This window comes from Mixophyes fleayi, chromosome 1 (genome assembly GCF_038048845.1).
Source record: "Mixophyes fleayi isolate aMixFle1 chromosome 1, aMixFle1.hap1, whole genome shotgun sequence".
NCBI lineage: Eukaryota > Metazoa > Chordata > Amphibia > Anura > Limnodynastidae > Mixophyes > Mixophyes fleayi.
In genome coordinates this window covers 233,297,569-233,314,418 of record NC_134402.1, presented here as the reverse complement: position 1 = coordinate 233,314,418, position 16,850 = coordinate 233,297,569, and the positions used below count along the sequence as shown (strand labels likewise).

At 40.2% G+C, this 16,850-nt stretch overlaps 1 protein-coding gene across 3 annotated transcripts in view; it reads right to left on the bottom strand.

The window, feature by feature from the left end:
- Positions 1 to 316: 316 nt before the first annotated feature.
- NCAN (neurocan) overlaps positions 317 to 16,850 on the bottom strand; it is a 141,554-nt gene continuing 125,020 nt past the window's right edge. For all 3 annotated transcript variants that reach the window (XM_075207779.1, XM_075207798.1, XM_075207789.1), the window contains 4 exons: positions 10,399 to 10,481; positions 9,966 to 10,110; positions 9,395 to 9,577; positions 317 to 3,612 (listed from right to left, as the gene is read on the bottom strand). In XM_075207779.1, the coding sequence (XP_075063880.1) occupies positions 3,437 to 3,612; positions 9,395 to 9,577; positions 9,966 to 10,110; positions 10,399 to 10,481 (587 nt within the window). In that variant the 3' untranslated portion in view covers positions 317 to 3,436. The remainder of the gene's footprint in view (positions 3,613 to 9,394; positions 9,578 to 9,965; positions 10,111 to 10,398; positions 10,482 to 16,850) is intronic.

Below are 16,850 nucleotides of genomic sequence, written 5' to 3'. Positions count from 1 at the left end.
TGCTTAAAAAATATACAATGTTAATTCAATATTGAACCAGTTTGATTTTCAGTCTTGGCTTAACAAAGGCTACAAATTTCTGTCTTAAATCATTAGTGATTTGTATTTCTTTCCCATGATGTCTAAAAGAAGGATCAAGCAATCTTGCATTTCAACACTAGTTTGTAATATTTGTAATTTCACTGGCACTGTGTATTAAGTGGAAAATGCTGCATTTACCCAATTCACTTGGAAAGAATAGAATGACTGCACCATGATTAAAGTTCGAAGTTAGTTTTTCAGATTGCTCAGCATTTAGATATACAATGGAACTGTTAAAAAAAAAACTTTATTAAAACTGTTCAGCCTGACATCAATGCACAGTGTTTATACAGCACATTATGTTCAATACTTTTAAAGTTTTCTACGCTTAAAAATAATGTAAACTGAAAAACAAAAAAAACTGTAGGATGACACATTTCAAAGCATTCATTCATCCCACACTTTCACCACCCTATCCATATAACTCAGAGCTGGCTGTATCATGCTGTGTTATACGTAGTCTCTAGTGTGTTCAGTAAAAACAAATACTGGTTACTAAACAGGCTTTGTAATTTAAAGGGAACAACTACGTTACAAAGTACGTATATATGGTTGTGTTTCAATCAGTGTTTCTCCAACAATTATTTCCAATCATACAGTTAGCTGCGGTGCCATGAAGGCACAAACTCACTAATGAGACAACCAGGTTAGGCGGAGGGGGGACATTGTTGTGGAAAGTTTACCTGGTGTAAAAATCTGACAACATAGAAATGCTGTGAAAGTGTAAATCAATGGTTAACACATTGGGAAATCTGACAAAGATTACCGTGAATATATTTATCCACTACCAATATTTATTAATGTTAATTACATATTTGTGTAAGAGATGAAAAGGGCAGATTATCCAGTTTGCTTGTGAAATAAATATGTTCATAACCCTGAATATAAGCTGATTAGCCATGTTGTTACTCTTCCAATGCCCCTGCATACCCACATGGGGATGTGCCATGGAAACTATATGTAAATGATAACAGGTAGCTCCTAATTGGATCCAACATCATAACAGGTTAAAGTGGCTTTGATATTTTTGTCCCAATGTGTATATAACTATATATTGATCCCTTTTGGTGGCATTGAAGTGCCTACTTTTACATTTCTTTCCAATATGGGTTGGAGGTTGGACTTCATGTGCGTAAGTGAAATAAAATAGATATAAACCAAGTAGGTGAACACAGGACATTTTTCTGTGCACAGTTGCATCTATTTTACTGCACCTCATAGATATAAGTGCATGTCACTATTGCTCTATTTCTTGCCCGATAAGCAGAATTTATATTAGTGACATGAAATACGCATATTCAGCAAAAGCAAAAAGGTCATCTCCAAGTTTTCCTACTACCTCTTCATTAATTTGAACTTTTCCTTTTCTCTCCTAAAATACTGCTTAGAACGTATGACAATAGGGGACTTGTGACTACCTTTTATCTCATGTCACAAATTTACATTTTTATTTTATTACATTGGTTTATTTGGTCATATTACTACTACTTAATACATAGTATTGAAATCAATACAATTGCCATATGTTAATGCATGTTCTCCCTTATATGTTATTCTGTTAGGTTCCATGATAGAGATGAGTGAGTGGATATGGCTGCTTTCTGGACAAACCATGATTTGTAAAAAAAATTCTTTTGACTTTACTATTAAGAATTCCTGGTTAGGCAAAAGATTAATTTTTCTAATATAAAAAAGAGGAAGTGATTTCATAAGCATTAACTACGTGGTTCATGCAGGTCTTTCGTGGATACTAAGTAAAAAATGAACAACAGAGTACAAGGAACTGTTCCACAATTCAAATTGTGATGGGTTTACTTATCTCTACAGATGGCCATAAGAAAGAGAACTAAATATCAGCCGAAGATAGCCCTGAGTCCTGAGACAGTATTTATATGACAGAGTAGGAGCTGTAGTGTTAAGAACTGTTCCTCTTGTACGCACATAGATATAGAAATAGAACCATACACATGTACTCACTCACACATAAACCCACACAACCAAAATAACAAATGAATAACAAAGCGAACCAGCAAGGACTAAGGGAATAAGATTCCTACCACAAAACCGCACTACATTTCATCTGTAAGCAAACAGTAATAAATACCAAAAACAGACTCCCCACCCCTATCCCACCCTTACTTTTCCCTCGGTGATCCCTTCCCCACTACTTTCAGTAACCTACAATTTTTACAAAGGTTATAAATGGTACCAGCTGAGGAGACTTCTTCAGCCCTCTTCCTGCATTGGAGCTGGTGACAAGGTAACATTGGTGTACCACAAGTTTTGGGTGGCAGCAAAAACAAGGGTATTTCAATATATATAAATATAAACCAAGTCTGATGACAATAAGAGGAGTCTTATAGAGAGTCAACTACGAAAAGAAGGAACAAACAGCAGCACATCATGGTTAAATTCCATTTGGCCAATGCATGTTGGATAGGACCAAAATGTGTCTGATGACCTCTCTGTGGTGGATAAAAGGACCTCTTCACCACAACTCAATGGGTGCTGCTGCTTCCTTCCAGTTGTAGAGATTCAACTAACATCAATATGGTCATTTAAGAGCAAACGGGGTCACGTAACACCTAGAAAAATTAACACAGCCACCAAAGCCATGCAGTAATGAAAGCCAAGGACTGCTGCAGAGTATCTCAAAATTTAGGAATACTCTGTATACTTTTGCAACATATTTCCCCAGTGATGAGACAACCCAAGTTGTTTTATCACTGAATTAATGATGCCCTTTGTGCTGATATATACTTCTACATTTAAGTGCCACTTACTTTCACTGCATCAATATTTAGACTGGCCACTTACATTCATTTCCCACATTTTATATTACATGCGTTGTGCAATTACAGTTACATGTGAGTTCTTCATTAACAACGTTCTTCTTCAATAACCAGCTGGACTCCTCTTCTTGACGCTATTCGCACACGAAAATGCCAATAAGAAATCATCTCTTGGGAGAAGCTTTTCAGAAAAACAATTGTTTATAAGTTGGGCCCAATAGCTAAAAGTTTACTGTAAATGATGCTTTGCCGTATTTATTTTAGAGGGTGATATGACAAGGTGAGTTGGTTTTCTATTATCCATAACCATCACTTGGCTATAGATTAATGCTACTTGCATTAAGACACCCACTAATAACAGCATCAGATTTACATAAGTAAAGTGATGATATCTGTATACAATCTGGTGCTGTTTGCAGCAGGGAGTTATTGTGAACAATCTCAGAAACATGTAATACTAAATGGGCCTGGAATTAATAAATGTTCTCTTGCATCTGTTGCTCCCAAGACGGGACGGGTGTGTCAGCAGTAGATGGGATGCATGGGACTTGGACGGATGCTCATTAATAGTAAGTGTCCTTAGCTCTCCGGTGTGGGTGAGGCTCCTCTTTCCTCCTCTCACGGTGGGATTTGTGTTGGTGGTGATGATGATGGTGGTGGTGGTGGTGGTTGTGATGTTGCTTGTTAGGATGATGTCTGTGCTGGTGATGATGTCTTCTTGACCTGTGATGTCTTCGGGCTGTAGATAACAAAACAATGATCATATTATTATATACAATTTATTTTATCTATGGATACTTTTAACATATGTAGTAAGTCTAAGGAGGATGGTGGTTATGGTGACAGTGATACAAATTCATAACCAGAGCCAGATTTACTATTAAGTGCAATATGTCTGTGGCTAGGGGTGGAAAAGGCTGAAAGACAGCATTATCCTAAACATCAAATGTCAAATATGTTTTTCATTCATCGCATAGAAAAAGAGAAATCAGCTTGTGTGAGTTTATTCTGCTCTGTTATAGGACGAGTTAAGCGAGAGGATATTTTGTGCATGTGTGACATAGCCTGCTAAAGGTTGTATGCTAACTGGATTGAATTATGTAAGTGTGGCCCTGTGGATAGCATTTAAGTAATGGAAAATGAAAACATAGGGCCTGATCATTAAGGATCTTAACTTACGAAACTTCTTATTTCAGTCTCCTGGACAAAACCATGTTACAATGCAAGGGGTGCAAATTAGTATTCTGTTTTGCACAAAAGTTAAATACTGACTGTTTTTTTTTATGTAGCACACAAATATCAACTTTAAATTTCAGTGTACAAATAAGCTATTAAGTATTTGTGTGCTACATGAAAAAACAGTCAGTATTTAACTTATGTGCTAAACAGAATACTAATTTTCACCCCTTGCATTGTAACATGGTTTTGTCCAGGAGACTGAAATAAGAAGTTTCTCAAGTTAAGATCCTTAATGAATCAGGCCCATAGTGAAAATGAGCATATTTAAGGTAATGTATAAACCCAGGGCTTTTTATTAAGCAAGTAACATCTCAGTACTCGGTGTCCTGAAGGAAAGTTCTTAGGGGCCTCTGTTCAAAGTTTAACAACGTGGAAACTACTGTTTCGCATGGTTGAAGCATACTTTAGTATCCAAAGCCATTTAACAAAAGCCTAATGCAGGATATATTAGAGATATTGGCAGCATAATGCCAAAGTCCCTATAATTCCGAATGCGGACTGCGGTCTGAACCAATTTATCAAGATCTGAAAAGCTTAGCTTTTCGAAGCTTGACCCCCTGATGGCTAACGCCATCTCCATCTGAAGATGGCGTTAGCCATTTTAACCTGTGGGGAGAGCATCGCAGAGGAGATCTTTGGATCACACTCGGTACATTTCATGCTCCTCCCCTCCCTCGTATCGCTAAATTGTATTCTGAGAATGCACTGTGACCCGCAGTGCCAAAGCCAGGTCAGAACTTTGAAGTAAATTGATCGTGATTGTGATCCCTTTATTATAGACTCGTCACCCGGACAAGCATTTATCAGAGGCGCTGTCCTGGATAAAAAATTGTGTTAATTTACTACTTTAATTCATTCTTTTATCAATCTGATAAGAAATGTTAATTAACGGTTGGAATGTACGAAGGGTCAAACATAAACCCTATGTGGCTTTGGAGGAGTATTTGTACTTAAGCAAGATCTCTCATGGGTAATGGGGTGGTATCATGACTGGTGCACTGGGCAGGCAGAAGGGGCAGACTTGCCCTTGGCACAACAAGGCTCGGGAGCACAGGTTCACCACTAAATTATTAACCTTATTATTATTATTATCGTTTATTTGTTAGGCGCCACAAGGTTTCCACAGCGCCGTACACGGCACAAACAGTACACTATACAGGGTAAAACAATACAGAACAATAAACACAAAGTACCAGAACTTCAGAAACTCCAGGCAGGTAAATATTGTAAAGACGGAGCGGAAGAACAGGTGTGGAGACAGGAGGGGAGAGGGGCCCTGCTCATACAAGCTTACATCCTAAGGGAGGGTAAACAAAATCAGGCACAAGAGGGAGCCAGTGAAGCAAAGGGGAGAGAAAAGGAGCCAGGGGAGAAACAGAAGAGGTAGAAGGTTAAATGGATGGTTGGTAGGCCTTAAGGAACAGGTGAGTTTTAAGTGCCCGCTTGAAGGAGCACAGATTGGGTGAGAGACGGATGGAGCGAGGGAGGTCGTTCCAGTGAAGGGGGGCAGCTCGGGAGAAGTCTTGTATTCTAGAGTGGGAAGAGGTGATCAGAGTGGAGGAGAGGCGGCGATCATTGGCCGAGCGCAGGGAGCGGGCAGGAGTGTGAATGGAGAGGAGGTTAGAGATATAAGGGGCAGTAGACTGGGAGAGAGCCTTGTAAGTGGTAGTGAGGAGTTTGAAAAGGATTCTGTAGGGGAAGGGGAGCCAGTGTAAGGCAAGACAGAGAGGGGAGGCAGAGTAGGAGCGGCATGAGAGGAAGATGAGTCTCGCAGCCGCATTAAGTATAGAGCGGAGGGGGGCGAGGTGGGAGCAGGGGAGGCCAGTAAGGAGGAGGTTGCAGTAGTCGAGGCGGGAAATGATGAGAGCATGGATGACAGTTTTGGTGGCATCTTGAGAGAGGAAGGAACAGATGCGGGCAATGTTACGGAGTTGGAAGTGACAGGCTTGGGTAAGAGATTGAATGTGGGGGGGCGAAAGAGAGAGAGGAGTCAACAGTGACTCCTAGGCAGCAGAGTTGGGTGACAGAGGAGATAGTGGAGTTGTTAACGATTATAGAGAGGTCATGATGGGAAGGGAGTCTGGGTGGGGGAAAGACAATGAGTTCAGTTTTGGAGATGTTAATTTTAAGAAAGCGCGAAGACATCCAGGATGAGATGGCTGAGAGGCAGTCAGTTACACGAGAGAGGATGGAGGAGGAAAGATCAGGAGAAGAGATGTAGAGTTGAATATCATCAGCATATCGGTGATACTGAAGACTGAATGAAGAGATGAGAGCTCCAAGGGAGGAGGTATAGAGCGAAAAGAGTAAAGGGCCAAGAACAGAGCCCTGAGGGTCTCCAACAGGGAGAGGGGAGTGGGTGGAGAAAGAACCAGACGTGGATACAGAGAAGGAGCGGTTAGCAAGGTATGAGGTGAACCAGGCATGGACAGAGCCAGAGAGGCCGAGAGAGAGTAGAGTTTGCAGCAGGAGGGGGTGGTCCATGGTGTCGAAGGCTGCGGAGAGGTCGAGGAGGATGAGTATGGAATAGTGACCCTTGGATTTGGCAGATAGGAGATCATTAGTAACTTTAGCCAGGGCTGTTTCAGTGGAGTGGAGGGGGCGGTAGCCGGATTGGAGAGGGTCAAGGAGGGAGTTGTCAGAGAGGTGAATGATGATGATGACGATGATGATGTTTGGTGAGGCGGCTGCAGACAATCCGCTCAAATAATTTGGAGGCGTATGGGAGAAGAGAGATAGAGCAATAGTTAGCAAGAAAGGTGGGGTCGTGATTGGGTTTCTTGAGGATAGGGGAGATAAGAGTGTGTTTGAATGAGGATGGGACAACGCCAGAGGAGAGTGATAGGTTGAAGAGGTGAGCGAGGTAGGATCAGGCAGTGGGAGAGAGAGAGCGAAGAAGGTGGGAGGGGATGGGATCGAGAGGACAGGTAGAGGGTGGAGAGGAAAGAATAAGGGATCGAACTTCTTCACCTGAAGTGTGGATGAAGGAGAACCACAGCTGGTTAATGGCGGGAGGTGGAGTGGAGAGGGGGGCGGGAGAGCAGTGGGAGGAGGAGATGTTCTGTCTGATGGCTTCAATTTTGGAAGAGAAAAAGGAGGCAAAGTCAGAAGCAGAGAGGTAAGGTGGGACAGTGGGAGGGGGGGAGAGAGAAGTGAGTTGAATGTGGAAAAGAGGCGGCGGGGATTAGAGGACTGAGAAGAGATAAGGGACTTAAAGAAGGATTGTTTAGCGAGGGACAGGGCAGAGCAGAAAGAGGAGAGGATGAATTTGAAGTGAAGGAAGTCAGCCAGGCAGCGAGATTTTCTCCAGAGGCGTTCAGCTGTGCGAGAGTACTTTTGGAGGGAGCGGGTGAGTTTGGAGTGCCAGGGTTGGGGAATAAGGCGACGCCGGCGGATAGAAGAGGGCGGGGCAACGGTGTCCAGGGCAGTAGCGAGAGATAGGTTGTAGAGAGAGGATGCCTGATCCGGGCAGGCCAGAGAGGGAAGGGGTGATAGGAGAGTATCGAGGGAGGAGGAGAAGGAGATGGGGTCAATGGCGTCAAGGTTGCGCCTGGTGAGGGTGGCTTTAGGCGGGGTGGCTTTAGAACCTTGTTCTGTTTCAGATTGACTTCAGTGTGAAGTCTTTACCACAGTCAGCCAGGAGGATTAAGTTTTTCTTTGTGGCTTTTTAAGCACATTTAATGCCATCAAAAACACATAAGAATACCATTTAACTTCTACAGTATTACATTGCAGCAACAACATTTGGCACCTTTGCTAAAACACCTTGTTCCCTCACTGAGTGGGATGAAAGTCAGCAATAATGAAAAAACATACCACAGATAAGGAAACACTTTTTTTAATTTCTAGTACAAAGCTATACAGAAGAGAAGTCTTTTTTTTAACTAAAATGGCTTGCAAATGCCACAACCCTATAGAAGAAGTTTGCTCAGACATGGTTTGCCTGTAACACTGTATTGGCTTCCTTTTGTTTACTTTTGGTGGCTTCAGTGGTCAATGCTTGGATCACTTTGACTATTATCCAGCAGAGACATTTTTTTCTTAAGTACTGTACCTCATTTATTATTATTAATATTATTATTATCATCATTTCTTTATAAAGTGCAGTTTGAACCAATTTATGAAAAGCTTAGCTTTTCAGAGCTTGACCCCTAATGGCTAACGCCATCTGAAGATGGCATTAGCCATTCTAACTTGTGGGGAGAGCATCACAGAGGAGGTCTTTGGATGCCACCCAGAGCCAGATTAATGTAATGGGCTTTCTGGGCTATAGTCCAGGGGCCTTGCCAGCTGGGAGGCCCTAACAAAGATTTTTACTTAATAATGCCGGCGATTGAGTTGGAGGCAGCCCCACCCTGACTGTTACTGCCATTGCCTCCCATTTATTCTCGTTAGACAGGTGCAGCGAACAGCAAATCTGATGCTGTTAGCTGCCCTGCTGTCAGTGCAGATGCGGTGCGCTGCTTACTGAGGAGGTTTTGTGAGTCTATGATTCATAGTCACACAAGACCTCCTCACTAAGCAGCGTGCTGCCCACTGTGTCCGCACTAACAGCAGGGCAAGAAGAAAGAAGAGGTGCCACCCGGAGCCTGCTGGCTGCAACAAAGAGGAGAGGACCAGGTAAGTGTTTTTCTATATAGCAAGGGGAAAGAAGGAGCAGAGGTGATACACTGGGGCTGAGGGGTGTGTGAGGGGGCGATTAATTTTTTTGAAGGGGGGGGGCGGGGGCCTTTACAAATTACTGGGGGCCTCACAGTACTCTTAGCCTACAGCTACATTGTCCTAATCTGGCCCTCCTCTCACCCAGTACCCTTCATGCTCCTCCTCTCCCTCCTAACGCTAAATTGTATTTTGAGAATGCAAATAAGGCAGTGCTGTATATTGTCGGTATCATAATATAAATATATCACAGTAAGATGAAACAGAAGGTGAAGATGACCCTGTCCCATTGAGCTTACAATCCTAGATGTGTGAGGAACAATTGATATATGGAATAACCATTGTAACTTGTGGTGGCTGTGGCTACTGTAAGGTAAAAGCATTATCAGACATCACTATAAAAGGAACAATTGGCATATGGCAATCCTGTGCAGCTTCTGGTAGTTGGTACAGTTAGAATGAGGAGACATTTTGGAAGGTACAGACATAAAAGATGAACTAGTAATTGTAGCAATGTATTAGTAATACAGTAATACAGTATTACAATGTATATATTTTGTACTTTACTAAGGACTTTTATGCTGTTGTGTACATACAACAAGACATATCAAAGGCACACGTACGTTTGACGCATAGGATCCGAGGCCTATCCCATCTTCCATTCCGGTGACATCTGATGGTCGGTATGTGTCGCTGTATAAATCCATCCTGGCATTGGTAACGAACAGTGGAATGGATGGTGTATTTATCTTTCTTCTTACCAATAACGTGAGCATTTCTCACAGTGGGAGGAGAATTGCAAAGCACTATGAGAAAGACATTTTGAGTTAAGCCATTTACCAATATATAAATGTAATATGCTTCTAAGTAAAACAAAATACATTTCAATTGAGAAACTTAATACATATAATTTACCAGGGAATCATTTAAGAACTAAATAGATTGCAAACCACTGCATACTTTTACACTATGGTAGAGGTAATTCAAAACAAAATAAAGATGGCATACAATATACAATATAATCAGACTACTTTACATTCATATGGACACTGTTTTGATTAGTGGTGACAACTAATTGCTAGATTCCAAATCCTCATCACAATAGTCATCATTAAATATATTGTCATCTCATGTTTTTTATAACTTTATGTTAGAAGGTCTATGGATAACAATACCCCGCATACAATTTCTTACCAGTCCCTTTCTTGCAGATGTACGGTAAGTTGTAGTTGCACGGAACATCATTCCACTTGCCCTCCTCATGTGAAACCATGACCACACAGTCTTCTCCTCCAGCAAAAAAGTTATCAGGCTGCTGGTCCCGCCAGCTCTCATATTGCTGTGATGGACATGAACATTAGATTAAGCTCCTTGATTTTTACATTGTGCCATGTATAGAAAGAACCTAATAACTATAGGACATTACATTCAGCTTACCACAATTACTTCTACATTAGATTGGTATATAGAGATCAATAGCCGCTGTAAGTACTGAACCAAGTCATAAAGTGTAACCTTCTGAAGACAGTATAATGAATTAGGACCGAGGAGCTATTTTAATTAAATAGGAATGTCCTGCCATTCAGAGCCTTAACTCTATGATTTCTGTTTTCTGTAGCTGACTCACCAATGCAGTATTATCTGTCCACTGGAAATCCTGTTCCACCGTCCTGTCATTGAGACCAATCCAGGTGTTCTCACGGCCAAAACCTTAGTAGGAATAAAACAATAGTTATAGATGGTTATAGTTATAGACAAAGTTATATACAAATAATTCACTATGAGGCACTAAGAAAACCTTTACAAAAAAAAAACAAACTTAGAGACAATGTATATGGACCATGACATCCAGTTTTCTAATGTCATTTGCAACCAAAAGATGGCACAGATCATATTAACAAGGCTATTTTCAGCAAATGAGAAGGCATGTGTAATTCTTATTGAACATGGTAGTTAATAATAATAATAATAATAATAATAATAATAATAATAATAAAAATAATAATAATTTATATAAAACATTACTTACTGGAAGTAAAATAGTTATAGGCAGATATAATTTACAAAGTGCCCACTATGTAAGTCCACCATCTTGTTAAATGTGAAGAAAAAATGATTTCAAAAGAATGAATATAGTCATGGAATATTTTATTTTTACACAAATTATTAGAATATATACCCAAATATACATTTTTCGCACTTTGAAGATGTTTTCCGTGGTTTGTTTCAGACAGTTATTAATTATTTATAAGTCTGCAGGGTTTGCACAGTGGCATGTGACTACCATGGCAACCACAGTCACTTGACACAGTGAGCAGAGAGGCTTTTGAACATCCCTTTGAGCTCAATTTGCTCTGTGTACTTTCAATTTCCCACCCTCCTTCTCAATCTTCTGCCATCATATGACATGCTGTGAGTCTGTGTGTGTGACTGCCAGCCATAGTTACCTGATTTATAGGAGGGGAACTAAGAAAAATCCATTCTTAAAAAAGTACTTAATTTGCTATTTAAAGAAAACAAGGCTATGTGAGATTGTTGATTTAACTCATGAACTCAATTTGTTCACTATAACATATGTACTTTCCTTTGTATCTTGGCCAATGTGCGCCACGATTCTTCTGTAACTCAGTTTTTTTCTCTATAAATGTCCACGTGTATCACATGATCAGATGAGAAACTGGCTTAATACTTAATCATGTTGTTTTCCGAAATAGTAATTCAAAGATTGAGAGGAACATAAAGTTCACTGTAAACTATAAAAGCAAATCTATTTTTCTGATGCTTTTGTTATAATAGGAATTAAAAAAACAGCATAAAGGGACATAAAATCAATGGTCCTGACTGGCCATCACAATTCACAAACCTCTGGCTAATTCCGCATTTGTGGTTTCAACTCTCATGGCCACTGAAGTATAGCTGAAGAATTCCCCATAGGGCAGTGGTTAAGAACCTTTGAAGCACATACGGCAGCCGTTTTCAATACCTTGACAAGCAGTGCTGAGTCTTGTTTTGTGCCATCGCATGTATACCATGTATAATGTACTAGCTATGCCCTCCTAAGCAATGACAGTCCGTCATTCCTGTCACTGTACCAGGATCTGTTAAGCACAGAGCGACAGTGGATTCCGACAAGCAAATAGTGAACTTCGGGAGATCCCAGACAGGGGACGTGACTAGAGGGCATGAGGGGCCCAATCACGTCATTTTGACTTCATCATTTGAAAATGATGTTTTGTTAATATATATATATATATATATATATATATATATATTATCTCAACAGAAAAAAGTATACAAAAAAGTATACAAACATATGTGAGTAATAAATTTGCCCCCATAAATATATATATATATATATATATATATATATATATATATATATATATATATATTAGAGATGAGCGAGCTTGGATTGCGATAATCCGAGCCCACCCGAACAGTGCGGATCCGACGGTGATCCGAGCACTGTTCGGGTATTTCCGGCGGGGAGAAACACTGAAAGCGAGGCTCTGACTCCAATCGCTCCGTCGGATCTCGCGAGACTCGGATTCTATAAATTCCCCGCTTGCCGCCGCCATCTTCAGTCGGGCTAAGATCAGGGAAGAGGGAGGTTGGTTTTTAGTGGTGCTACCTGTGAGTTTGAAAAGATACTGGTCTGTGCTTCCATAATTATGTAACCCTTCGTGTAGCTATGTTTCAAAGTTAGTTTTCCAATATACACAAGAAAAATGAATACACATTATTTGAAAATTATTTTATTATCAATTATTATAAAGAAAATTGGTGAGTGGAGTTTCCTTTTAATAATGTGACAATTGGAGCAACTTAGAGAGAGAGATAATCAGGTTTTCAAATATTTTAGGAACACTCTGATAAACCATATACTAGCAAAGACTTTGTCCAAACAACACCATTAAGAGGAAGAATGGGCTCTTCCGTTGTCAATGTCATGTTACCTTCATGTGTCAACTTCGTGTCAGTTAAATCAAATGTCATAGTGCAGAGACCAAAGCATTATGTATCAAAGCAGAAAGAATATACTCTTTGGCTGCATCACCATATTTTTCCATAAAAGTAAATGACTCCGGCAGTCTCTGGATTTTATTACCGAACCCTTTTTTTTTTATAATTAGAGCTTTGGATTTTCCTGGTTTCATTACTTTTCTTTCCCCATTGTCTGGCTTTTATCGATTATCCCCACTTTTTAGATCATATAACATCTAAGGGCACTCACTAACCTAGCAGTCCAATAATTTGTACTCACTTTATTCAATGGAAACATGCTAAGTAGAACCCATTTTATCTATGTTAGTGATGTCCAATTTGTATTTTTAAATGTATTGGCCAGCCAGATTCTCTTGATAATACTTGTTACTACACAAGTGATGTTGATTGATTGCATTTAATTATGAAAATCCTATGGCCCTGTGTTCCTCAAGCACTTAAGACAACCCTAATCCTTATATTAGAAATTACCTTTAACATTATATTAAGACAAATAGGGGCATATTCATTCATAAAAAATTATAAAAAAATTAATAAAAAAATTATACAAAAATAATAAAAAAATATTACAAAAAAATTATAAAAAAAATTCTACTGCAATATATAAATACGTTCACTGTACCTGCAGTCCAGAAATATTAGTACTGCAATATTAAACTACATTCACTGTTCCTGCAGTCCAGAAATATTAGTACTGCAATATTAAACTACGTTCACTGTTCCTGCAGTCCAGAAATATTAATTGGGCCACGTTTTTGTGCCGCCCACTTGTGACGCTTAGCTTAGACATCCAGCTACCTCGGTGCAACCTTTTGGCCTAAAAACAATATTGTGAGGTGTTCAGAATAGACTGGAAATTTGTGGAAATGATTGTTATTGAATGTTATTGAGGTTAATAATAGCGTAGGAGTGAAAAAAACCCAAAAAACTGTTTTTTAGCACTTTCTATGCTTTTTTTTAAAAAAAATCAGAACCCAAAACCCTAAATCAGAACCAAAACCTTGAGTGGGGTGTTTTGGCAAAACAAATCAGAACCCAAAACCTCAAGCTAATCAGAACCCAAAACCCAAAACCCAAAACACTAAAAGTGGCCGGTGCACACCCCTAATATATATATATATATATATATATATATATATATATATATATATGTATATATAGCATGTACTGTAAATAACCCTGGAGCAGATGTAGAATACATTGTGGAGCATATATTGTTTTCCCATCCGCCTAATATTTTCTATATGGTATATAATCCAAATACAATTATACTATATTTATTTATTCATGCTATCACAAGAGAACCATATTTTTGTTAATGTTTATAAGATAAAAAAAAATATATGAAATTTATTTGGATACTGTTATGTATCCCAGAGGCATAGATGATCATTTCTGTAGTCTGTCACCCTTACTAGTCGGACTGGTAAACTTTTAATTCTGCTTAAGTTGAACTGATGATTTATCTTTAGAAGACTGCTTGGCTGGATAATAGACAAGGACCATACCTGTCCCAGAATGTATCTATGAATTAGGAAGTCCTAGTTGCAAACATTCAGCATAAAGCCCAGAAAGAATAAGAGCAAAAGAGTTGCGCCAAACAAAGCGCTGTGATTCTGAGGGCAGATAATGGCCATACAAAGCACTACAATGTTAATGAGATATAGGAAAATTTAAGGATGAAACTGCATCACTCAAGTAGCAACCAGAAGATGAGAAAGTGCCGCAGACCATTGGAGTGTTGTATAGCTAACCTTACACAGAGGCCCGGTCATAAAGGCTATGAAGTCAATTCAATTTGACATGATAAGGAGAACTATTCTTGCATGAAAAAGTACCTTTTTGTGCTTAAAATTCCACTTATCAAGCCCAATTTATTTGAATGCTGCCTAGATCTTATTTAAAAAGTAAGGGGTTTGAAAGTTAGATGTGAAACATATCACTGACCCCAGTTTTTATTGCATAAACTACTAAGAATCTGCTGCCAGCTATTGCCAACATGCACTAGCAGCCCCTGGAAGTGCATTCTAGAGTTTGCTGAACCGCAAGCACAAGCATCAATGGCTTGCAGTGCATGCTGGGATATGTAGATCCACAATAGCACTTGTTTTTAAACAAAGATTAGTTGTATAAAACACAAATCAAACCATTATTCATCATACTATAATAGGAAATTCTTCAGTCTTTGAAATCCAACTTCAGAATAAAAAATTAAGATTAAGAATAAAAAGAGAAGATCCAGGAAGAGGCTCAGCATTTTTAAGTACAGGCAGGGCCGCCATCAGGGTGGTATGGCCGGTACAGCTGTGAGGAGCTTGGACAGACTAGGAGGCCTCGACAGACCTCTTCATCTGTCTGAAACACCTGAACTGTCCGAGCCCCTCAGTCTGACCGACTGTGCCCCCTTTTCTTCTCCTATCTCTACCCTCCCCTATCAAATTAATGGACAATTAACTCACTTTCTCCTCCGCGATTCTCCGGCTCCCAGGCTCTGATAGGTTGGGAGTGTGCAGCGTGGTGATGTCATCACTTTGCACCATGCTCCCAGTCTATCAGTGACCAGGAGCTGCCACATCGCGGAGGAGAAGGTGAATTAATTGGAAATTAATTTAATAGGGGAGATAGGAGAGGGGGACATTTATTGGGATGTGATTGGGGAGAGGGGGACTGTGGCTGGATCACTTATAAATAACTTATTGTATAAATTTATTTAAAGGAAATAGCGCAGGGTGCTTATTTATATCATTGCAATGTACTGATTCTCGATACTGTGTATTAGAAATGTACTTATTTTATTATATTGTGTTATATTTCTGTATAGGATGCATTAATTTCTGAGGTACTGATTTGGAAGTTATTTCTGAGAGAGGATGTCATGATTGGATTTGTTTAACTTTTCTCAAGGAAATCCCTCATGTTAATTAGACCTATTCATCTCAGTGACCAACTCGTCTGTTCTGCCATGTATACACAGCAGGGGGGGCTGTTGCCTCTCTGTCTGTGTGGTTTGTATCCTGCCTGTCAGATCCTGTCCATAAAATGCACACCGAAGGTTTTGGGATATAGCAGATAAGTATAAATTACATTTACATCAATGTTTTGGGGAAACATATTGCATCCTGATACTAAAAATAACTCAGACTTCTTAGAGCCAGCAAGAGTTCAGGGGGCGGGCTTACCCCATGCTAGGCTGTGTCCAAAACTGTATAAAACTGTACTGGTTTGTACTGAAATGTATCATTATTGTTTCTTCAAGTTATGACCTTTTGATCACTGGTCTTAAACCAGTGTGAACTGTCCTTGTCAGGACACTTGAGCGAATAAACATCACTTGCTTCAAGACATGCTTGACAACTTCTTCCCTGGCTGTTCTGAGGTTTGGACCCTGTTTTCCAGTAACACCGCTCTGTTCGTTACCCAGCAGCTCTGGCCAGTGGGATAGGTCAAGGGGGATCCATCCACAGCAACCCTGTTCTATAGGAAGAGGTCAGGGGTACTAGCCCAGGTGCACCAGCCAGGGGGTACACTAGTAGCGACAGTTACCCAGAAGAACGCGGTTCTGGATGCCATGAAGGAGTCTAGTGGTGGCAGCAGCTTAAGCCCCTCCTACTGAGGTTAGAGGGCGCATTTGGGATAAAGAAAGGAAACGGTGGCAAAGTAAGCCCAGCCGGTTTCCAGCAACAACAGACAGGGTGGCATAGGCGGTCCATCTTGTCACACGGACATTTACTGGGATGTGATTGGGGAGAGGAGGACATTTACTGGGATGTTATTGAGGAGAGGGGGACATTCACTGGAATGTGATTGGGGAGAGAAGAACATTTACTGTGATGTGATTTGGGAGTGGGGGACATTTACTGGGATGTTATTTGGGAGTGGGGGACATTTACTGGGATGTGATTGGGGAAAGGGGGACATTTACTGGGATGTTTTTGGGGAGAGGGGGACATTTACTGGGATGTGATGGGATGGGGGATGAGAGGGGAACATTTACTGTGATTAGCAGGGGAGAGGGGAAGAGGAAGTTACTGTGATTGGGAGGGGAGAAGGAAACATTTACTATATCATGGGCAG